At 42.1% G+C, this 24,661-nt stretch overlaps 1 protein-coding gene and 1 pseudogene across 3 annotated transcripts in view; one reads left to right on the top strand and one right to left on the bottom strand.

Moving 5' to 3' along the window:
• The window catches only part of STYXL2 (serine/threonine/tyrosine interacting like 2), a 78,971-nt gene that overhangs the window by 49,561 nt on the left and 4,749 nt on the right, over positions 1–24,661 (top strand). For all 3 annotated transcript variants that reach the window (XM_086393901.1, XM_086393902.1, XM_086393899.1), the window contains one exon: positions 2,779–2,996. In XM_086393901.1, the coding sequence (XP_086250027.1) occupies positions 2,779–2,996 (218 nt within the window). The remainder of the gene's footprint in view (positions 1–2,778; positions 2,997–24,661) is intronic.
• On the bottom strand, positions 1,421–2,232 carry LOC147377106 (dynactin subunit 5 pseudogene; annotated as a pseudogene).

Consider the following 24,661-nt stretch of genomic DNA (forward strand, 5'->3'; position numbering starts at 1 on the left):
AAGCTCCACCTGTTCCACTACGGTAAAAAGAACTCTGAACTAGGAACCCCAAACTCCAGTTCTTTTTCTGTTTGTTTGTTTCATGTGTCACACCTTTAATGTACAAACATAAAAAATGAGAAACCAGAAAGCAGTTTTATATTGAACTAGCAGAGGTGACTACATAGTTCTTTTTGCAAACCCCAGACCAGATATTAAGTCAAGACAGCTGCTGCTAGATCCTGACCTTTGAGGCTGGACTGTCCTACCCCATTCGCAGTAGCACTAGAGCATCAGGCAAGGCCGACCTTCTCAGGCCTTCACTTCTAAGTCTTCCTACTAGAGCAGAACGGGAAGGATTGTGCCATTACCCAGAAGATAAGGACAGCACTGGCAACTCTGTCTACTCCTCGGGACTCCAGGCCCCCAGAATGATTTTAAGAGATCCCCATGTACATATGAGATTGGGCCCAAGTATTGATATTTTGGTCTGAACTGTGAGATTTCTGGCAAATGCAGGATGGTTTGAATGGTTGAGGCCAGAAAGCAAGTGTCACAAATGCTACATCTCCAGTGAAATAAGGCATACACTGCTGCCCCTAAACACCATGAGACAAGGAGTGGCTGCTAGTCTAGTCCATCCATAAGTGAGACTCAAACATGGGACTTTGCAAAAACAAAATCTGAATGCTAAGGGCCCCCCTTTTAATGAAAGCCAAGGCCCTAGAATAGAACGCTAGAAAGTCTTAAATTATTCACCCCTAATTAAGATGATCAGGTCATTTTGGAAAGAAGAGAAATACTAACCACCCTCCCTGCAAGTTTTAGTAGCCAAGAGGAACCTGGGCACTGAAAAGTGGCAAACACTTTTTTTTTTTGCAAATGACAAGCAGCTGTGGCAACTGGCCAATTGCATGAGCAGCAGGGAAGCCAACAGTGACCCCTGCGAATGGTGCTCACTGTGGCAGCTCGTGGCCACGGGCTGCACACAACCTCCCCACTGGGATAGAGTGCCCTGCTCCACCGGCTGCCCGCAGGGCAAAGGGCGGGAGTGCTGGAAACAGATGAGTCTATGCTCCCCCCATCATGGTACAGAGTGACAGTGAATAGATATGGTTTAAGCACAGCATTTGGAGACAACCCTCCAGTCGTTCTGTTATTAAAGTCTAAAGAGCTTAGAGCCTGGGAGGATTGAGAAATTCTAAAGAATTAAACAAACAAGCAAAAAAAGAGTGTGAAAAGTGAAGTCACTCAGTTGTGTCTGACTTTTTGTGACCCCATGGGCTGTAGCCTACCAGGCTTCTCTGTCCATGGGATTTTCCAGGCAATAGTCCTAGAGTGGATTGCCATTTCCTTCTCCAGGGTATCTTCCCAATCCAGGGATCGAACCTGGGTCTCCCGCATTGTAGACAGACACTTTACCATCTGAGCCACCAGGGAAGTCAACAACAACAACAAAAAAAGAGTGTGGGAGGTGTCAAAGACACAAGAGCTCTTTGTAGATGCTGTCTGGCTCACTTTGTCCCCAAGTTCATCTTAGAGTTCAATCAAATTCAAGACACAAGGCAGAGACATTAGACCTGTGTCAAGGGCAAAAACTGTTGGTAGTCGCTCTTGGCGATGTCAGTCATCAGCTCCTGAGTACATTCTGGAAGATCCCCTGAGAAAAGTCCTGGGCAGCCTGAGAAGACAGTGAATGGTGGGACCACAGTTTCTGGGGGTAATACTGTGTTGTCAAGAATTTTTCAACAGCCTTTCAAGACACATCAGCACTCAGTCACACAATTCTTGCCAATGTGAACATAAGAGCCAATATGAGCTGCGTTGACCACACAATCTTCCTCAGTAAAGATGTGGTCCCCAATATGTAAAGGAAAAAATGCAACCTTTGCTGAATTGCTTGAATGGTGGCCTTAGGACACTCTGACTTCACACCACAACGATGTCCAACTCTTACATTTGTCAGATCCCCTCGGATAATACAGTCGTTCATCACAATGGTCTTGCCACTGAGAACGATGTTCTGACTTCCTCACAATACAGACTGGCCACTAACTTTGTTCTCAGGTGCCATCTTGATGTACTCGGACTTGTAGAGTGGCTCACCCAACGCCATGGCCACCAACTCCTCAGCATGGCTCTGGCTCCTGTCAAAGCCTGCCTGCCAGTCTTTCTGACTGGAACTCTGGCAACTTCCGGCTGCTCTACCACTTCCGCTCTGGGCAGTCAGTGATCCTGACCTCCAGTTCTTGTTCAGAGTCTTTTCTTAGGAACAAGTCCTAAAACATAGTTGATTCATTTTTACAATCTTCAGATGGAAAAAAGAATAGTTATTCTACTTCTTAAGTTTATTATTAGGATAAATTAAAATAGCGCATATGAAAGCACTTTGGAAAATATAGCATGCCACATCAGTGTGAAACATACTTAATTTTATAATTATTTTTGACTGCCACTTTTGTGTCTTGATAAATGTCGATCCTGAAGGCATGGAATTTTAGCCTAGAGCTTTCTCAGTCAATCAATGTTTTCCTTGCACATCAGCCCTGTTCTCCTCTTTCTCCTGTCCTCCCCTGCCCAGCTCTCCCTCCCTTCTCTCTCTTGCTAGAACTAGGTCACTGGTCCATTTTTATAACAATATTTGCAGTAAGCCCCAGACATACCGTGGAGCAGAGGAAGTGGTTTTCACCCAGCTGGGCTCTCCTGACCCTGCTGAAACAGGCTTCCAATCTCAGAGGTAAGGTACCTTTCTAGTTCTGATGCTGGCAAAAAAAAAAGTCCCTGCTTCTTTCTCTTTAGGAGTGTGGCTGTGAACAAGGGGAGGCTGAAGAGGCTGGGAATTACTCACATCCTGAATGCTGCTCATGGCACTGGTGTCTACACGGGGCCTGAATTCTACACTGGCCTGGAGATCCAATACCTGGGTGTGGAGGTGGATGACTTTCCTGAGGTGAATATCTCCCAGCATTTCCGGAAGGCAGCCGAGTTCCTGGATGAAGCCCTGCTGACCTATAGAGGTGAGGGGGTCTGCTCACTCCAGGCTGCTGGAATTCCACAGCAGGAGGAGCAACATAAAGAATGTTAGGAAAACCTCCAGGTTATCTGCTGTCTGGAGGTCATCTATGTTAAGACGGTTGTTGTCTCATTCTAGGACAAGGGGAAAGGAATGGAGCAGTATTCACCTGATAAGTAATTATTGAGGGCCCAACACGGGCCAGGTGCTATTCTAGACATTGTGGTGAAAGATATGGACAAAGCTTCTGGCCTTTGATACTTACATTGCAGTGAAGGCAGAACAATATAAAAAAAAAAAGAAAAATAAAATGGTCAGATACCAATCAGTGTAAGGCAGAGATGACAACTGGGATGATGTACTGGAGTGGCTGACAAGCTCCTACCAGAGTGGTTGAGAAGGCCTCTCTGAGAAGGAAACATTTAAGCTGAGTGACAAGAGGAGCTAGCCATGGAAAAACTGAAAGAAGAATATTCCTGGCAAGGGAAGTGTCAGCGCACAGACCCAAAGGTGGAATAAGCTTTATGTGTTCAGGAATCACAAGGCGATTAGCCTGGTGGGTTAGGTGGGCAAGTGAGGATGGCAGGGGCCCATTGTGCAGGAAGCTGAGGGCCGGGGGAAGGGAGCTGAAAGGCACCTTGAGCTGACCTACATTATGAGAAACCCATTCCTTGAGCTTTGGAGGCAAGACTGGCTGGGGAGGTGAGAGTGGGAATGAGGAGAGCAGAGCTGATGCTATCACTGCTGTCCCAGTGGGATGATCAGAGACTGTCCACAGAGTTGATGGGCATTGGTCTCGTGAGGATCTCAACAGGAGAGACTGGAGTTTATACAGTGGGGGTGAGTGGTAGCTTAGGATCTGGGGCCCAAAAATCCAGGCTGCAGTCAGTAGTTGCTATGCTCTACAAGGAATCACAATTTTCTTACCTATAGAACAAGTAGATCAAGTGCTCCTAAAATTACTGTGAGGATTAAAATTGCAAAAATGCATATAAGAGCTCACTTAGCACAGAATTGGACCAATAATAAATGTTTTAAAAATTATAGCTATTACTATAATAAATATTAGTCATTATTCCTGGGAGGGACATTTCCTGTCATCACCAACTGGCCAGGAAGGGTAACTTTTAATGGAAATATGTATAATGCAAGAGACACAGGTTTGATCCCTGGGTCAGGAATATCCCCTAGAGTAGGAAATGGCAACTTGTTCCAGTATTCTTGCCTTGAAAATTCCATGGACAGAGGAGCCTGGAGGGCTATAGTCCATGGGGTGGCAAAGAGTTGGACATGACTGAGCACACGTATACACCCACTTTATGGATCACAGTCTTGTCATGCTGAAGGAGCTTGCATAACTCAATGAGGAGCCATGCCATGTGGGGCCGCCCAAGACTGATGAGTCACAGTGAAGACTGCTGACAAAACACGGTCCACTGGAGGAATGAATCACTCCAGTATTCCTGCCATGAGAACCCTATGAACTGTATGAAAAGGCAAAAAGGTATGACACCAGAATATGAGCCCCACAGGTCAGAAGGTGTCCAACATGCTACTGGAGAAGACCAGAGGGCAATTACTAATAGCTCCAGAAAGAATGAAGCAGCTGAGTCAAAGTAGAAATGATGTTCAGTTGTGGATGTGTCTGGTGGTGAAAGTAAAGCCCGATGCTGTAAAGAACAATATTGCACAGGAACCTGGAATATTGAGTCCATGAATCAAGGTAAATTGGATGTGGTCAAGCAGGAGAGGGCAAGAGTGAACATCAACATCTTAAGAATCAGTGAATTAAAATTGATTAGAATGGATGAGTTTAATCCAGATGACCATTATATCTGCTACTGTGGCCATAAATCCCTTAGAAGAAATGGAGTAGCCCTCATAGCCAACAGGAGAATCTTAAATTCAATACTTCGGTGCAATCTCGGATATCCAAAAATGACAAAATATGCAAAAACCTCAGATACGCAGAAACGACAGAATGATCTTGCTTCGTTTCCAAGGTAAAACATTCAACATCATGGTAATCCAAGTCTATGCCCCAACCACTAGTGCTGAAGAAGTTGAAGTTGACTAGTTCTATGAACACCCACAAGACCTTCTAGAACACCAAAGCTCCTTTTCATCATAGGGGATTGGAATGCAAAAGTAGGAAGTCAAGAGATACTTGAAACAACAGGCAAGTCTGGCCTTGGAGTACAAAATGAAGCAGGGCAAAGGCTAACAGAGTTTTGTCAAGCAAATATCCCTTTCCAACAACACAAGAGACAACTATACAAGTGAACATCACCATATAGCCAATTCTGAAATCAGATTGATTATGTTCTTTCCAGCCAAAGATGAAGAAACTCTAACAACCAGCAAAAACCAGACCTGGGGCTGACTCTGGCTCAGATCATGAGCATCTTATTGCAAAAATCAAGCTTAAGTTGAAGAAAGTAGGGAAAATCATTAGGCTATTCAGGTATGACCTAAATAAAATCCTTTATGATTATACAGTGGAGGTGATGAATAAACTTAAGGGATTGGATCTGGTAGACAGAGTGCCTGAAGAGGTATGGATGAAGATTTGTAACTTTGTATGGGAGGCAGTGACCAAAACCATCGCCAAGAAAAAGAAATGCAAGAAAGCAAAGCGGTTTTCTGAGGAGGTTTACAAATAGCTGAGGAAAGAAGAGAAGCAAAAAGGCAAGAGGGAAAAGGAAAGACATACCCAATTAGTCACAGTTCCAGAGACCAACAGGGAGAGCTCAGAAAGCCTTCTTAATAAACTATGCAAAGAAATAAAGGAAAACGATGTAATGGGAAAGGCTAGAGATCTCTTCAAGAAAACTAGAGCCATCAAGGGAATATTTCATGCAAGTATGGGCACTATAAAGGACAGAAAAAGAGGACTGAAGATGGCAGAGAAGTCAGTGGATGTGGAGTACATCTCTCTCCATGGATACATCAGGAATACACCTTAAGATACAGAAGTGCGTGCATAACACCAGCTGAGAGTGGACAGGAGTACCTGACCAGAGGAAAAGAATATATAGAACCATGCAAAACTTGGTAGGATGAAGGAACTAAGGGGGAAAACAGGAGTGTTAGTAGAATTGGACCTGCCCTCGGTGAGTGAGGGAACTAAAGCAGGGGTCCGATCACACATCGGGGTAGTTGTCTGAGTTGGAGGAGAAACATTTAAGGCTGAGAGTGAAACAGCTGATCTGTGGCAGCTTAAGTGGAATGAGAATCAGACAGTCCTTGCTGCAGCCATACATACCCTGGACACGGATGAGGGTCCCCTGGAAGGCGCAGCTCGGCTGGGAGCTGGAGTTTGGGGAGTGAGCCCAGGGCGAGGGCTGCTGTTGACTGCAGAGAGACAGATCGAGGGGAGGTGAAGGAGGAGATTGTGATAAGAAATGCCTGTGGAGGAAAGCCAGGTGGCCATGGAAGCAAGGCGATACTGCTAAGTCACACATAGGGGATGGAGCCATCACTATAGCCTCTCTCTCCCGACATGCCAGCATTGGCAGCAGCTGAATAGAGAGGCTGGCCCATCAAACGTCTGATGCACTGAACTACAGAGTAGGACCTCACCCAGTTTGCTTCTTTAAGTGACTGATGTGCAGAACAAGAGTAGGACGCCCGGCCAGGGGGGTCCCTCTATGTGCCTGAATGGGCAGAGCTACAGAGAAAGACTGGCCAAAGAGGCGTTCTGATTGCCAGCTACAACGGGCTCGAATAAAAGACTCTGATAGGGCCATAACTCCTGCGGCGGAGGCAGTCCGTGTCCCTGCACACTTCGCGCCACCAGGGTCCCCACAGGCCAAGCAGCTGGGCCATCTTCACACTCAACTCTCACTGGAGCAGAGCTGCCACAAGCAAAAAAGTTTTGCATCTATGCGTGCAGGGTCACTTCAGCAGTGTCCAACTCTTTGCAACCCTGTGAACTGTGGTCTGCCAGCCTTCTCTGTCAGGGAGGGGGGTTCTCCAGGCAAAAATACTGGAGTGTACTGGCCAGTACTGGTTGCCACGCTCTCCTACTACTGCTGCTAAGTCGCTTCAGTCCTGTCCAACTCTGTGTGACCCTATAGATGGCAGCCCACCAGGCTCCCCCATCCCTGGGATTCTCCAGGCAAGAATACTGGAGTGGGTTGCCATTTCCTTCTCCATGGAGTGCCATGCCCTCCTAGAGCACTGTATTTCCTGCTGCCCTAGCCACCAACTCCCCTGAGTACCTGGTGCTGCCAGAACCCCTGCGACCCAAGCAGCTGCACCTCCTCCACACCTGGCCCTCACAGGTGCAGACCCAAATCCTCCAGGGAAGCCTCAGGACCAAACCCCAGTGGATGACCCACATGCAGAGGTAGAAATAAAACCCGAATTGAAACCCAGGGGCAGTGTGGCTAAGGAAGAAGACCCAAAACCTTTCCACCAGCTGTACTAGCTGCAGATTAAATCCACATGATCAACTAGGCAGACTCTGTCTATGGAATGTATAAAAGGTCATTGAGCGCTCCCACCAAAGAAAATTCAGTAGTTCTGATAACTGTGGACATTGGAGGCAAGAACATACAGGAGTAGGACAAGATTAGAACCTGAGCTGCCCCCACAGCAGGTCCAGAGATCAGCACAGTGTTGGAGGGCATCCGAGGGAGGTGAGGTGGACTGTCACTCCCAGCGAGGGGAAGGACTCTGACAACAGTGACTCAAGAAAAACATTTATTATTTTTATTTTTTTTTAAAGATTTGACCTATTTTTTTTAACTTTATTTTATTTTTAAACTTTACATAATTGTATTAGTTTTGCCAAATATCAAAATGAATCCACCACAGGTATACATGTGTTCCCCATCCTGAACCCTCCACCCTCCTCCCTCCCCATACCATCCCTCTGGGTTGTCCCAGTGCACCAGCCCCAAGCATCCAGCATCGTGCATCGAACCTGGACACTCTGTAGATTCCTTTGGATTTTTTTCCCCTTTCCACCCACCTCTGTTGCAGTTGTTGATTTTATTGGCATTGTGTAATCTAATTAAGATTTTGAGCTTTATTTTTTAATCAGTAACATTTTTTTATTGCTATTATAAACCTTTGCCTTTACATTGGGCTTTTGCAGTTCTGTGGAGTTTTCCTTTTTCTTTTTTTCTTTCTTCTGTTTTTTCTTTCTTTTCTCTTCTTTATAATTTTAATTTTTTAAACCTATTATATTTTTCTATATTTATTCCTTTCTTTGTCTTTCCTACTGTTCTTTTCCCCTTGCAGTTAATCTTTTTTTTTTAATTTAATTTAATTTTATTTTTTTTGTGGTTCTGCCTTTATTTTTTTTTAATTGTATTTTAATTTTTAAACTTTACACAATTGTATTAGTTTCACTAAACATCAAAATGAATCCATCACAGGCACACATGTGCTCCCCACCCTGAACCCTCCTCCCTCCTCCCTCCCCACACCATCCCTCTGGGTCGTCCCAGTGCACTAGCCCCAAGCATCCAGTATCATGCATTGAACCTGGACTGGCATCTCGTTTCATACATTATATTTTACATGTTTCAATGCCATTCTCCCAAATCTTCCCACCCTCTCCCTCTCCCACAGAGTCCATTAATGTATATAAATCTTCTTAATCTATCTCTATTTAACTTTGCATATCTATTCTTTCTTTCTTTCCTTTCCTATCAACAATTTGGTAGTTTAATTTTCATTGCTTTATTCCCCAATTGGCACCTTGTTTTAGTTTTGTTTTCCAGTTTGTGCTTTAGTTAGTTTTGTTCTTAACTGGTAAATATAATTTTTTATTTCCTTTGTTTGTTGGGTCAATCTACTGTACTTTACTTTTGTTGGTGGACCGTTTTCACTTTGCTCATGGGTGTATATGTGTATATGTGTATATTCCATTATTTTAATTATTTGCCTGATTTTGTAATTGCCATTTGTCTGGGGTTCATCTTTGGTTTCTCTTTTTTGGATATTTGTTTTAATCTCACTTAATCCCATAACAAGGAGAAGGCAATGGCACCCCAATCCAGTACTCTTGCCTGGAAAATCCTATGGATGAAGGAGCCTGGCAGGCTGTAGTCCATGGGGTCATGAAGAGTCGGACACAACTGAGCGACTTCACTTTCACTTTTCACTTTCCTCCATTGGAGAAGGAAATGGCAACCCACTCCAGTGTTCTTGCCTGGAGAATCCCAGGGACGGGGGAACCTGGTGGGCTGCCGTCTATGGGGTCACACAGAGTCAGACATGACTGAAGCGACTTAGCAGCAGCAGCAGCAGCAATCCCATAACAAACCACTTGTGGAATCTTTGTTCCCAGAGCTTTTGGAGTGGGAGCACTGACTCCAAGACTCTAGACAACCAGAGAACTAACCTTAGGGAGTATCAAATAGTGAGAACTCACACAAAGAAAACCACTGAATACAAGACCCAGCATCACCAACCACTAGTAGCACCCTGTGCAGGATGCCTCATCTAAACAACAAATAAAACAAAAATACAAACCCAATCATCAGCAGACAAGATTATCACCTCACTCAGCCTTACCCATCAGAGGAAAAACAAACAAAAACTCAGCACAAATCTCACCCTTTACAAGCTTACACAAACCACTGGACCAACCTTAGGAGGGCAGAAACCAAACAGAAGAAAGAATTCAACCTTGAAGCCTGGGAAAAGCAGACCTCAAACACAGTAAGTTAAAAAAAAATAATGAAAAGGCAGACAAAAACTACACAAATGAAGGAACAACTAGAAACACATTAGTCCAAATAAGTGAAGAGGAAATAGGCAAACTACCTGAAAAAGAATTCAGAATAATGATAGCAAAGATGATCAAAAACTGAAAACAAAATGGATAAAATGCAAGAACAAATTAACAAAGACCTAGAAGAATTGAAGAATAAACATACATAGACAAACAACACAACTAATGAAATTAAAAATACTCTAGAAAGAATAGCAGATTATCTGAAGCAGAAGAATGAATCAGTGAGCTGGAAGACAAAGTGGTGGAAATAACTTCTGAAGAGCCGAATAAAGTAAAAAGAATGAAAACAACTGATAACAGTCTCAGAGGCCTCTGGGACAATATCAAATGCACCAACATTGGATTTATAGGGGTTCCAGAAGAAGAAGAGAAAAAGAAAGGGTATGAGAAATTTTTTAAAGATATAGTTTGAAATTTCCCCAACATGGAAAAGGAAATAGTCAATCAAGTGCAAGATGCACAAAGAGTCCCATACAGGATAAATCCAAGGAGAAACATGCCAAGACACATACTAATCCAACTAATAAAATCTAAACACAAAGAAAAAACATTAAAGCAGCAAGGGAGAAGCAACAAGTAACATACAAGGGAAAGTTCATATACTTAACAGCTGATCTTACAGCAAAAACTCTGCAGTCCAGAAGGGAATGGCAGGATATATTTAAAGTACTGAAAGGAAAAATCTACAACCAAGATTACTATACCCAGCAAGGATCTCATTCAAAATTGATGGAGAAATAAAAAGCTTTTCAGACAAGCAAAAGTTAGGAGAATTCAGTACCACAAAATCAGCTTTACAACAAATGTTAAAGGGACTTATATAGTCAAGAAATACAAGAGAAGAAAAAAGAGCTACAAAATCAACCCCAAACATTAAGAAAATGGCAATAGGAACATATATATCAATAATTACTTTAAATGTAAATAGATTAAATGGTCTAACCAAAAGACACAGACTGGCTGAATGGATACAAAAACAAGATATATATATACAAAAACAAGATATATATATATATATACACACATATATATGTATATATATATACACGCTGTCTACAAGAAACCCACTTTAGACCTCAAGACACATATAAACTGAAAGTGAGAGGATGGAAAAATATATTCCATGCAAATGGGAAGCAAAATAAAGCTGGAGTAGTAATCCTCATATCAGACAAAATAGACCTTAACATAAAGACAATTACAAGAGATAAGGAAGGACACTACATAATGATCAAGGGATCAATCCAAGAGGAAGACATAACAATTGTAAATATCTATACACCCAACACAGGAGCACCTCAATACATAAGACAAACACTAACAGACATAAAAGAAGAAATTGCCAGTAACACAATAATAGTAGGAGACTTTAACACCCTACCCACACCAATTGGCAGATCATCAAAACAGAAAATTAATAAGGAAACACCAGTCTTAAATGACACATTAGATGAGATGGATCCCATTGATATCTTCAGGACATTCCATCCAAATGCAGAAGAATACACCTTCTTCTCAAGTGCACATGGAACATTCTCCAGGATAGACCACATCCTGGGTCACAAATCAAACCTCAGTAAATTTAAGAGAATTGAAATCGTATCATGCATCTTGTCCAACCTCAGCACTATAAGACTAGATAACAATTACAAGAAAGAACTGTAAGAAACACAAACACATGGAGATTAAGCAACACGTTTCTAAATAACCAACAGGTTACTGAGGAAATCAAAAGGGAACTCAAAAAATTTCTAGAAGCAAATGACAATGAAAACATGACAACTCAAAACCTATGGGATGCAGCAAAAGCAGTTCTAAGAGGAAGTTTATAGCAATACAATCCTACCTCAAGAAACAAGAAAAACATCAAATAAACAACCTAACTTTACTCCTAAAACAACTGGAAAAAGAAGAACAAAAAAAACCCTCAAAATTAGTAGAAGGAAAGAAATCATAATGATCCAAGCAGTAATAAATGAAAAAGAAATAAAAGAAACAATAGTAAAGATCAATAAAACTAAAAGCTGTTTCTTTGAAAAGGTAAACAAAATTGACAAAACTTTAGCCAGACTCATCAAGAACAAAAGAGAGAAGAATCAAACCAACAAATCAGAAATGAAAGAGGAGAGGTTACAACAGACAATGCAGAAATACAAAGGATTATAAGTGACTTATGATCAACTAAATGGCAATAGAATGGATAACCTGGAAGAAATGGACAGAGTCTCAGAAAAGTTCAATCTTCCAAGACTGAACCAGGAAGAAATAGAAATTATGAACAATCCAATTACAAGCACTGAAATTGAATCTGTGGTCAAAAATCTCCCAAAAAACAAAAGCCCAGGACCAGACGGATTCACAGGAGAATTCTATCAAACATTTAGAGAAGAGCTAAGGCGATCCTTCTAAAACTCTTTCAAAAAACTGAGGAGGAAGGAACACTTCCAAACTCATTCTACAATGAGTTTGTAGAATGGTATCACCCTGATACCAAAACCAGACAAAAACAGCACAAAAAAACAAAACTACAAGCCAATATCACTGATGAACGGAGATGCAAAAATCCTCAACAAAATTTTAGGAAACAGAGTTCAGCAACACATCAAAAAGTTCATGCACCATGATCAAGTTGGGATTATTCCAGGGATGCAAGGATTCTTCAATATATTCAAATCAATCAATGTGATATACAATATTAACAAATCAAAAGATAAAAACCATATGATCATCTCAATAGATGCAGAAAAAGCCTTTGACAAAATTCAGCACCCATTTATGATTAAAACTTCAAAAAATGGGCATAGAAGGAACCTACCTCAACATAGTAAAGGCCGTATATGATAAGTCTACAACAAACATTACTTTCAACGGTGAAAAACTAAAATCATATCCCTAAGATCAGGAACAAGACAAGGGTGTCCACTTTCACCACTATTATTCAACATAGTTCTGGAAGTCTGAGCTACAGCAATGAGAGAAGAAAAAGAAATAAAAGGAATCCAGATTGGAAAAGAAGTAAGCTCTCACTGTTTGCAGATAACATGATACTGTACCTAGAAAACCCTAAAGATAGTGTCAGAAAATTAGTAGAGAATCAGTGAATTTAGCAAAGTTGCAGGATACAAAATCAATACTCAGAAATCACTTGCATTTCTATGTACTAACAATGAAAAAGCAGAAAGACAAATTAAGGAATCAATCCCATTCACCATTGCAACAAAAAGAATGAAATACCTAGGAATAAACTTACCTAAGGAGACAAAAGAACTGTACACAGAAAATTATAAGACACTAATGGAAGAAATTAAAGACGACATAAACAGATGGAGAGATATTCCATGTTCCTGGGTAGGAAGAATGGATTTTGTGAAGATGACTATACTACCAAACTGCAATCTACACATTCAGTGTGGTCCCTATCAAATTACTAATGGCATTCTTCACAGAACTAGAACAAAAAATTTCACAATTCATATGGAAACACAAAAAACCCCGAATAGCCAAAGCAGTCCTGAGAAAGCAGAATGGAGCTCGAGGAATCGACCTTCCTGACTTCAGATTACACTAAAAAGCTACAGTCATCAAGACAGTATGGTACTGGCACAAAAACAGATATATAGACCAATGGAACAAGACAGAAAGCCCAAAAATAAACCCATGCTCCTATGGGTATCTTATTTTTGATAAAGGATACAAGAATATACAATGGGGCAAAGACAGCCTCTTCAATAAATGGTGCTGGGAACACTGGACAGCTACATGTAAAAGAATGAAATTAGAACACTTCCTAACAGCACACACAAAGATAAACTCAAAATGGATTAAAGACCTAAATGTAAGACCAGAAACTATAAAACTGTTAGAGGAAAACATAGGCAGAACATGACATAAATCAAAGCAAGATCCTCTATGACCCACATTCTAGTGTAATGGAAATAAAAACAAAAGTAAACAGGTGGGACCTGATTAAGCTTAACAACTTTCGCACAGCAAAGGAAACTATAAGCAAGGTGAAAAGATAACCCCCAGAATGCGAGAAAATAATAGCAAGTGAAACAACTGACAAAGGATTACTTTCCAAAATTATAAGCAGCTCATACAACTCAATGCCAGAAAAGCAAACAACCCAATCAAAAAGTGGGGAAAAGACTTAAACAGGTATTTCTCCAAAGAAGACATACAGATGGCTAACAAACACGTGAAAAGATGCTCAACATCGCTCATTATTAGAGAAATGCAAATCAAAACTACAGTGAGATATCACCTCACACTGGTCAGAATGGCCATCATCAAAAAGTCTACAAACAGTAAATGCTGGAGAGGGTGTGGAGAAAAGGGAATGTTCTTGCGCAGTTGGTGGGAATGTAAATTGATACAGCCACTATGGGAGACAGTATGGAGATTCCTTAAAAACCTAGGAATAAAACCACCATATGACCCAGCAATCCCACTCCTAGGAAACCAAAATTGAAAGAGACACATGTATCACATTGTTCATTGCGGCACTAATACACTATTACATGGAAGCAACCTAGATGTCCATCAACAGATGAATGGATAAAGAAGTTATGGTACATATACACAATGAAATATTACTCAGCCATAAAAAGGAATGCATTTGACTCAATTCTGATGAGGTGGATGAACTAGAACCTATTATACAGAATGAAATGAGTCAGAAAGAGAAATATAAATATCATATTCTAATGAATATTAAGGAATCTAGAAAAATGATACTGAAGAATTTATTTACAGGGCAGCAATCGAGAAACAGGGAATAGACTTATGGACATGGGGAGGGGGGAGGAGAGGGTGAAATGTATGGAAAGTGTAACATGGAAACTTACATTTCCATGTGTAAATCAGATAGCCAATGGGAATTTGCTGTATGGCTCAGGAAACTCAAACAGGGGTTCTGTATCAATATAGAGGGGTGGAATGGGGTGGGAGATGGGAAGGAGGTTCAAAAGGGAGGGGATAAATATATACCTATGGCTGATTCATGTCGAGGTTTGACAGAAAACAACAAAATTCTATAAAGCAATTATCCTTCAATTTAAAAAGAAATTTTTTAAAAAAGGACAGAAACAGTAAAGACCTAGCAGAAGCAGAAGATATTAAGAAGAGGTGGCAGGAATACACAGAAGAATTGTACAAAAAAGGTCTTAATGACCCAGATAACCACTCTCATATGAAAGTGTGGTCACTCTCATAGAGCCAGACATCTTGGAGTAGAGTGTGAAGTCAAGTGAGCCTTAGGAAGAATTACTATGAACAAAGATAGAGGAGATGATGATGAAATTCCACCTAAGCTATTTTAAATCCTAAAATAGGATTGTTGTTAAAGTGCTGCATTCAATTTGTCAGCAAATTTGGAAAACTCAGCAGTGGCCACACAACTGGAAAAGCTCAGTTTTCATTCCAATCCCAAAGAAGGGCAATACCAAAGAATGTTCAAACTACCATACAATTGCACTCATTTCACATGCTAAAAAGGTTATGTTAAAAATCCTTCAAACTAGACATGAGCAGTACATGAACTGAGGATCTCCAAATTTTGAACCTCTAAACAAGCTTGGTTTAGAAAAGGCAGAGAAATCAGAGATCAAATTGTCAACATTTGTTGGATCATAGAGAAAGCAAGGGAATTTCAGAAAAACATCTACTTCTGCTTCATTGCCTATGCCAAAGTCTTTGACTTGTGTGGATCACAACAAACTGTGGAAAATTCTTTAAGAGATGGGAATACCAGACCACCTTCCCTGTCTCCTGAGAAACCATATATAGGTCAAGAAGCAACAGTTAGAACCATACATGGAACAACCGACTGGTTCCAAATTGGGAAAGGAGTTTGTCAAGGCTGTATACTGTCACCCTGCTTATTTAACTTCTCTACAGAGTACATCAGGGGAAATGCTGGACTGGATGAAGCACAGGCTGGAATCAAGATTGCTGGGAGAAATATCAACAACCTCAGATATGCATATGATACCACTCTAACAGCAGAAAGTGAAGAGGAACTAAAGAGCCTCTTGATGAAAGTGAAAGAGAAGAGTGAAAAAGTTGGCTTGAAGCTCAACATTCAAACAACTAAGATCATGGCATTAGGTCCCATCACTTCATGGCAAATAGAAGGGATAAAGTAGAAACACTGACAGATTTTATTTTGGGGGGCTCCAAAAGCATTGCAGACAGTGACTGTAGCCATGAAATTAAAAGACGCTTGATCCTTGGAAGGAAAGTTATGACAAATCTAGAAAACAGAGACATCGCTTTGCTGATAAAGGTCCATACAGTCAAAGCTATGGTTTTTCTAGTAGTTATGTATGGATGTGAGAGAAGGCTGAGCATCAAAGAATTGATGCTTTTGAATTGTAGTGTTGGAAAAGACTCTTGAGAGTCCTTGGACTGCAAGGAGAGAGATCAAACCAGTCAATCCTAAAGGAAATCAACTCTGAATACTTACTGGAAGGACAGATGCTAACGCTGAAACTTCAGTACTTTGGCCACCTGATTCGAAGAGCTGACCCACTGGAAAAGACCCTGATGTGGGGAAAGCCTGAAAGCAAAAGAAGCAGGCAGCAGAGGATGAGATGGTTAGACAGCATGACCAACTCAATGCACATGAATGTGAGCAAACTCCAGGAGACGGTGAAGGACAGAGGAGCCTGGCTGTGCTGCAGTCCATGGGGTCTGAGTCCTACGTGACTTAGTGACTGAACAATAACACATATGCATGTATATGTATACATATATATAGAGACAGAGACAGAGGCAGTGAGAGGCAGAGAGAGTTCAGAGAGAGGGAAAATATTTTTATATATGTGTATTTTTATTAAATAATTCATGTGTTACATATATGTATAGATAATTATATATCTATATAAAATGATTTTCTCTTTTCAATACTTAAAAAAAACAAAAACCCTATTTTTAAGAACGTATTTCTTCTGACTAAAATAGACTTGGGCGTGTCTGCCTGGTGTCTGTGAGAGAGGGGATTTCTTCTGCTGCTTTTCCTGGTGCTATCCACCAACCTCTTGGCAGAGCAAGGGAAGCACAGACTCACGCAGCATCCCGGGTGAGAGAGGTAGTTCGCACAGTGGAAACGTATGCCCAGAATCGCAAGAAGCTGCCCAAGGGTGGTGGCGTGGACGTTCAGGAGCTGCTGTGGCTGGAGCAGGGAGTGTCCCGTCGCGGGGAAAGAGAGGCAGTAGCACTCCCTCCAGGGCTGGTTCTGCACCCCCAGCTCCCCCGTCCCACCCACAGTGGTGCATCGGGCCTTCCTGCCAGTGTGGCAGCTGAGCTGGAGCCAGCCTAGACCGTGGGTCAGCCAGGTGGTCCCCATCTCCTGCTTGGCCTGTGTGTCCTGCGGACCATCCCCCCTTCCCTTGCTACTATGAACTTCAGCCTCCCACTCCCTTGTCTCAGCACCCCTGCAAGCCGGGGAAAGGACAACATCCTTTACAGTGGTTGCTGCTTTTGTGGGTAGTTCCTACCTCCCAGCAGACCTGGAATTAACCTCCTGGACCTTAGTTTCTGTGATTTTCTCCACTCTAGTACCAGGAGGAAAATGAAATATACTCCTGGTGCTGGGCCTTTTACCTAATAATCACAGTGACCCCTTGAGAACATGTTATTTACCTTTTACAGATGGCGAAATCCCCACTCATGGACGCTTAAGTGACTGAAAGTGAAAGTCACTCAGTCATCTCCGACTGTTTGCAACCCCATGGACTATACAGTCCATGGAATTCTCCAGGCTAGACTATTGGATTCAGTAGCCTATCCCTTCTCCAGCGGATCTTCCCGACCCAGGAGTCCAACTGGGGTCTCCTGCATTGCAGGGGGATTCTTTACCAACTGAGCTATCAGGGAAGCCCCTAAATGACTGAAACCATGTAATAATTAAGATCCCCTTGGTTGCTAGTAAGGGGAGGGATTGCAGGCAGGAGGAGAAGGGGACGACAGAGAATGAGATGGCTGGATGGCATCACTGACTCGATGGACGTGAGTCTGAGTGAACTCCAGGAGTTGGTGATGGACAGGGAGGCCTGGTGTGCTGCGATTCATGGGGTCGCAAAAAGTCAGACATGACTGAGAGACTGAACTGAACTGAACTGCACTGGTTGCTAGTAAGTGGAAACCATCTCAAACTACTTAACAAGCAGCAAAGGCATTAACTATAACAAGACAAGAAGAAATCCAGAGACAGGAATGTGGCCTCAGGATGGTCTAGAACAAGGACTGGACAACCTCAGGACTCTTGGTTCCATTTCCTCTTTCTCTCTACATCGAGAGCATGGCCCTCCACAGGCCTGGCAATAACTGCTGATTTTCTTCCTCAGTTCCATTTCCACATTCCCTGGAGAGAGAAGTTGTCAGACTCTGGTCCTTTGTCTACCCTGAATTCTATCCACAGTGAAAAGGAGGGTTGACCTCTGGGCAAGTACTTTTCATTTTCCTGAAATGCAGAGAGAGAAGAAAGTTCTGAGGGAAAAGAGGATTGTGAACTGAGAGGATACAACACAAACTCCTGCCATACAAAGGCATACTGATCGTGTGAGAGAACTTGAACCCAGCCTTACTCAAGTCCAGGGCTCTCTCCACTAGCAGTACTCTTCAAATTTTTAAGCACATCTAGACAGACTGAGATGCGAATCCGAGTTCTTGTCTGCAGAGCAAAAGAATGGAATCCATGAACATGCAAACATTCAAGAGAATAGAATTCATTAAAGAGGAGGAAAGTATAAAGCTCTCAGCATAGACACTGAGAGGGGGTAAAGAGTCCCCCCAAGGTGGGACTTACAGCAGTTTTTATATCCTTCCTTAAATCACATTATTTCTAACCAATCAATTTAAAGGTCAAGATACTTAACATCTTTATGGCTTCTCTTGGGGGCTTCCCTGGTGGCTCAGAGATTAAAGCGCTGCCTGAAATGCGAGAGACCCAGGTTCGATCCCTGGATCGGGAAGATGCCCTGGAGAAGGAAATGGCAACCTACTCCAGTATTCTTGTCTGGAGAATCCCATGGACAGAGGAGCCTGGTAGACTAGAGTCCACGGGGTCACAAAGAGTCGGACACGACTGAGAAACTTCATTTCACGGCTTCTCTTGATCCTTGGATTAAGTCACCATCCTTTTTCATGCCCTCTGACCATTTTACCATGGACCAGACATATGGGTTTAAGATTAATGATCCCCAGTTGTTCTACACTGACTGCCTAGAAATTTGTACCTCAAGACTGAGCCCCGACACCCCCAAAATCAGCCCCCCTATTGATCAAAATGATGGCTTCAAATTTTAGAAAAAGACTTCCTTCCTCAAGCCATTTTACTGCTGGAGAGTTTTCATCACAACCAAACAAATCTACTTTCACTTCAAAATGAAAGGCACCCCCTGAAGTTGATATCAGGCACAAACTATACCTTAGTGTGGCCTAAGAAAATAGAAAATCCTTCTGCTGCTCTGGGTGAATTGGGTGGGGACCCCTGAGTCTGACCCACCCAGCCTTTCCCTTGTCCCTGAGGCAGCCCCTGAGTCTCCTCAGAGGAATCCCAGGTGCAAGGAACATAATATGACAAAGCACGGATGGCAACCTAGGCTCTACCAGACTGAGTCTAATTGTATTCAATATTTGATCCCCTTATGAGGAAGCCTATTGGTTTGTGTCCTGAAGTGTCTTGAACTGAGCTGGCCTAGTAACCACCTCCAAAAAAATGGAGTGAGTCTTCGGTACTCACAGTAGTAAACTGCTGCCTAGTTTGCCAGTTAAAAGTGACAGCTGAGCCCTGAGCTGGAAGAGGAAGGGGATAAGACGTTGAATCTGTAGATGCTTTTTTAGTGGCCTTGATTCTTTCAGTTAAGTTCAGTGGCTCAGTCTTCACTGACTCTGTGACCACATGGACTGCAGCACAGCCAGGTTCCTCTGTCCTTTACTATTTCCCAGAGTTCACTCAAATTCATGACCATTGAGTTGGTCATGCTATCTAACCATCTCATCCTCTACTGCCCCTTCTCCATTTGCTTCCAATCTTTCCCAGCATCAGGTTCTTTACCAATGGCTCTTTGCATCAGGTGGCCAAAGTATTGGAGCTTTAGCTTTCGCATCAGTCCTTCCAATGAATATTCAGGGTTGATTGCCTTTAGCATTGACTGGTTTGATTCCCTTGCAGTCCAAGGGACTCTCAAGAGTCTTCTCCAGCACCACAGTTGGAAAGCATCAATTCTTCAGCACTCAGTCTTCTTTATGGTCCAACTCTTATATCCGTACATGACTACTGGAAAAAACATAGCTTTGACTATATGGACCTTTATTGGCAAAGCAATGTCTCTGCTTTTTAGTATGCTGTCTAGGTTCATCATAGCTTTCTTTCCAAGGAACAAGCTTTAATTTCATGGCTGTAGTCACCATCTACAATGATTTTGGAGCCCAAGAAAATAAAGTCTGTCTCTGTTTACATTTTTTCCTCATCTATTTGTCATGAAGTGATGGGACCTAATGCCATGATCTTAGTTGTTTGAATGTTGAGTTTTAAGTCAGCTTTTTCACTCTCTTCTTTCACCTTCATTAAGATGCTCTTCAGTTCCTCTTCAATTTCTGCCATTAGGCTGGTCATCTGCACATCTTAGGTTATTGATATTTCTCCCAGCAATCCTGATTCCAACTTGTGTTCATCCAGCTCGGCATTTTGTATGATGTACTCTGCGTATAAGCTGAATAAACAGGGTAGCAATATACAGCCTTGACATACTCCTTTCCCAATTTGGAACCAGTTAGTTCCATGTCTGTTTCTAACTGTTGCTTCTTGACCTACATACAGGTTTCTCAGGAGACAGGTAAGGTGGTCTGGTATTCCCATCTTTTTAAGAATTTTCCACAGTTGATACAAAGAGCTGACTCCTTGCAAAAGACATTGTGGCTAGGAAAGGTTGAAGGCAGGAGGAGAAGGTAACAAGAGAGGACAAATGGTTGGATGGCATAACTGACTCAATGGACATGAGTTTGACCAAACTCAAGGAAATGGTGAGGAAAAGGGAAGCCTGATGTGCTACAGATTATGGGATCACAAAGAGCTGGACATGACTGAGTGACAGAACAAAAAACATAGTCATAGGCTTTAGTATAGTCAATAAAGCAAAAGTAGATGCTTTTCTGGAACTCCCTTGCTTTTTCTATGATCCAATGGATGTTGGCAATTTGACCTTTGGTTCCACTGCCTTTTCTAAATCCAGCTTGTACATCTGGAAGATCTCAGTTCACGTACTGTTGAAGCCTCAGTTCAGTTCAGTCACTCAGTCATGTCCGACTCTTTGCAGCCCCATGGACTGCAGCACACCAGGCCTCCCTGTCCATCACCAACTACTGGAGTTCACTCAAACTCATGTCCATTGAGTCGGTGATGCCATCCAACCATCTCATCCTCTGCCGTTCCCTTCTCCTCCTGCCTTCAATCTTTCCCAGCATCAGGGTCTTTGCAAATGAGTTAGTCCTTCAGGGCAGGTAGTCAAAGTATTGGAGTTTCAGCTTCAGCATCAGTTCTTCCAATGAATATTCAGGACTGATTTCCTTTAGGATGGACTGGTTACATCTCCTTGCAGTCCAAGGGACTCTCAAGAGTCTTCTCCAACACCACAGTTCAAAAGCATCAATTCTTCAGCGCCCAGCTTTCTTCATAGTCCAACTCTCACATCCGTACATGACTACTGGAAAAAGCATAGCTTTGACTAGACAGATCTTTTTGCCAAAATAATGTCTCTGCTTTTTGATATGCTATCTAGGTTGGTCATAACTTTTCCTCCAAGGAGTAAGTGTCTTTTAATTTCATGGCTACAGTCACCATCTGCAGTGATTTTGGAGTCCCCCTAAATAAGGTCTGTCATTATTTCCACTGTTTCCCCATCTATTTGCCATGACGTGATGGGACCAGATGCCATGATCTTAGTTTTCTGAATGTTGAGTTTTAAGCCAGCTTTTTCACTCTCCTCTTTCACTTTCATCAAGAGGCTCTTTAGTTCTTCTTTGCTTTCTCCCTTAAAAGTGGTATCATCTGCATATCTGAGGTTATTGATATTTCTCCCAGCAATCTTGATTCCAGCTTGTGCTTCATCCAGCCCAGTGTTTCTCATGATGTACTCTGCATATAAGTTAAATAAGCAGGGTGACAATATACAGCCTTGATGTACTCCTTTCCTGATTTGGAACCAGTCCATTGTTCCATGTCCGGTTCTAACTGTTGCTTCCTGACCTGCATACAGATTTCTCAAGAGGCAGGTAAAGTGGTCTGGTATTCCCATCTCTTTAAGAATTTTCCAGAGTTTGTTGTGGTCCACACAGTCAAAGGCTTTGGCATAGTCAAAAAAGCAGAAGTAGATGTCTTTCTGGAACTCTCTTGCTTTTTTGATGATCCAGTGGATGTTGGCAATTTGATCTCTGGTTCCTCTGCCTTTTCTAAATCCAGCTTGAACTACTGGAATTTCAGAGTTCACGTACAGCTGGAGCCTGGCTTGGAGAATTTTGAGCATTCCTTTACTAGTGTGTGAGATGAGTGCAATTGTGTTGTAGTCTGAGCATTCTTTGGCATTGCCTTTCTTTGGGATTGGAATGAAACCTGACCTTTTCCAGTCCTGTGGCCACTGCTGAGTTTTCCAAATTTGCTGACATATTGTGTGCAGCACTTCCACAGCATCATCTTTTAGGATTTGAAATAGCTCAACTTGAATTCCATCATCTCCACTAGCTTTGTTCGTAGTGATGCTTTCTAAGGCTCAGTTGACTTCGCATTCCAGGATTTCTGGCTCTGGGTGTGTGAGTGATCACACCATCGTGATTATCTGGGTCATGAAGATCTTTTTTGTACAGTTCTTCTGTGTATTCTTGCCACCTCTTCTGAATATCTTCTGCTTCTGTTAGGTTCGTACCATTTCTGTCCTTTATTGTGCCCATTTTTGCATGAAATGTTCCCTTAGTATCTCTAATTTTCTTGAAAAGATCACTAGACTTTCCTATTCTATTATTCTCCTCTATTTCTTTGCATTGATTGCTGAGGAAGGCTTTCTTATCTCCTTGCTATTCTTTGGAACTCTGCATTCAAATGGGTATATCTTTCCTTTTCTCCTTTGCCTTTTGATTCTCTTCTAGTCACAGCTATTTGTAAGGCCTCCTGAGACAAGCATTTTGCCTTTTTGCATTTCTTTTCTCTGGGGATGGTCTTGATCCCTGTCTCCTGTACAATGTCACTAACCTCTGTCCATAGGCACTCTATCAGATCTGATCCCTTGAATCTGTCACTTTCTCTGTATAATCATAAGGGAATTGATTCAGGTCATACCTGAATGTTCTAGTGGTTTTCCCTACTTTCTTCAATTTAAGTCTGAATTTGGCAATAAGGAATTTATGGTCTGTGCCACAGTCAGCTCTCAGTCTTGTTTTTGCTGACAGTATAGACCTTCTCCATTTTTGGCGGCAAAGAACATAATCAATCTGATTTCGGTGTTGACCGTCTGGTGATGTCCATGTGTAGAGTCTTCTCTTGTGTTGTTGGAAGAGGGTGTTTGCTATGACCAGTGTGTTCTCTTGGCAAAACTCCATTAGCCTTTGCCCTGCGTCATTCTGTACCCCAAGGCCAAATTTGTCTGTTACTCCAGGTGTTTCTTGACTTCCTACTTTTGCATTCCAGTCCCCTATAATGAAAAGGATATCTTTTTTTGAGTGTTAGTTCTAGAAGGTCTTATAGATCTTCATAGAACCGTTCAACTTCAGCTTCTTCAGCATTACTGGTTGGCGCATAGAATTGGATTACTGTGATATTGAATGGTTTGCCTTGGAAATGAACAGAGATCATTCTTTCATTTTTGAGATTGCATCTAAGTACTGTATTTTGGACTCTTTTGTTGACTATCATGGCCACTCCATTTCTTCTAAGGTATTCTTGCCCACAGTAGTAGATATAATGGTCATCTGAGTTAAATTCACATCCATTTTAGTTCACTGATTCCTAAAATGTCGATGTTCACTCTTGCCATCTCCTGTTTGACCACTTCCAATTTGCCTTGATTCACGGACCTAACATTCCAGGTTCCTATGCAATATTGCTCTTTGCAGCATCGGACTTTACCTCCACCACCAGTCACAACCACAACTGGGTGTTGTTTTTGCTTTGGCTCCATCTCTTCATTCTTCTGGAGTTATTTCTCCACTGACCTCCAGTAGCATATTGGGCACCTACTGACCTGGGGAGTTCATTTATCAGTGTCCTATCTTTTTGCCTTTTCATACTCTTCTTGGGGTTCTCAAGGCAAGAATAGTGAAGTGGTTTGCCATTCCTTTCTCCAGTGGACCACACTTTGTCAGAACTCTCCACCATGACCCATTGAAGCCTAGCTTGAAGGATTTTGAGCATTACCTCGGTAGCATGTGAAATGAGTGTAAATGTGCAGTAGTTTGAACATCCTCTGGCACTGACCTTCTTTGGGATTGGAATGAAAACTGATCTTTTCTAGTCCTGTGGCCACTGCTGAGTTTTCCAAATTTGCTGACATATAGCATGCAGCACTTAACAGCATCATCCTATTTTAGGATTTGACATAGTTCAGCTGGAATTCCATCACCTCCTCTAGCTTTGTTCTTAGTAATGCTTCCTAAGGCTCACTTGACTTCATACTCTACTCCAGGATGTCTGGCTCTGGTTGAGTGACCACACCATTGTGGTTATCTGGGTCATTAAGACCTTTTTTGTACAGTTCTTCTCTGTATTCTTACCACCTCTTCTTAATATCTTCTGCTTCTGTTAGGTTCATACCATTTCTATCCTTTTTTGTGCCCATCTTTGCATGAAATGTTCCCCTGGTATCTCTAATTTCTTGAAGAGACCTCTGCTGCTGCTGCTGCTAAGTCACTTCAGTCGTGTCCGA

This window comes from Bos grunniens, chromosome 3 (genome assembly GCF_055505025.1).
Source record: "Bos grunniens cultivar Pamir isolate PY7600 chromosome 3, Bosgru_T2T1.0, whole genome shotgun sequence".
In the NCBI taxonomy this organism is placed as follows: Eukaryota; Metazoa; Chordata; class Mammalia; order Artiodactyla; family Bovidae; genus Bos; species Bos grunniens.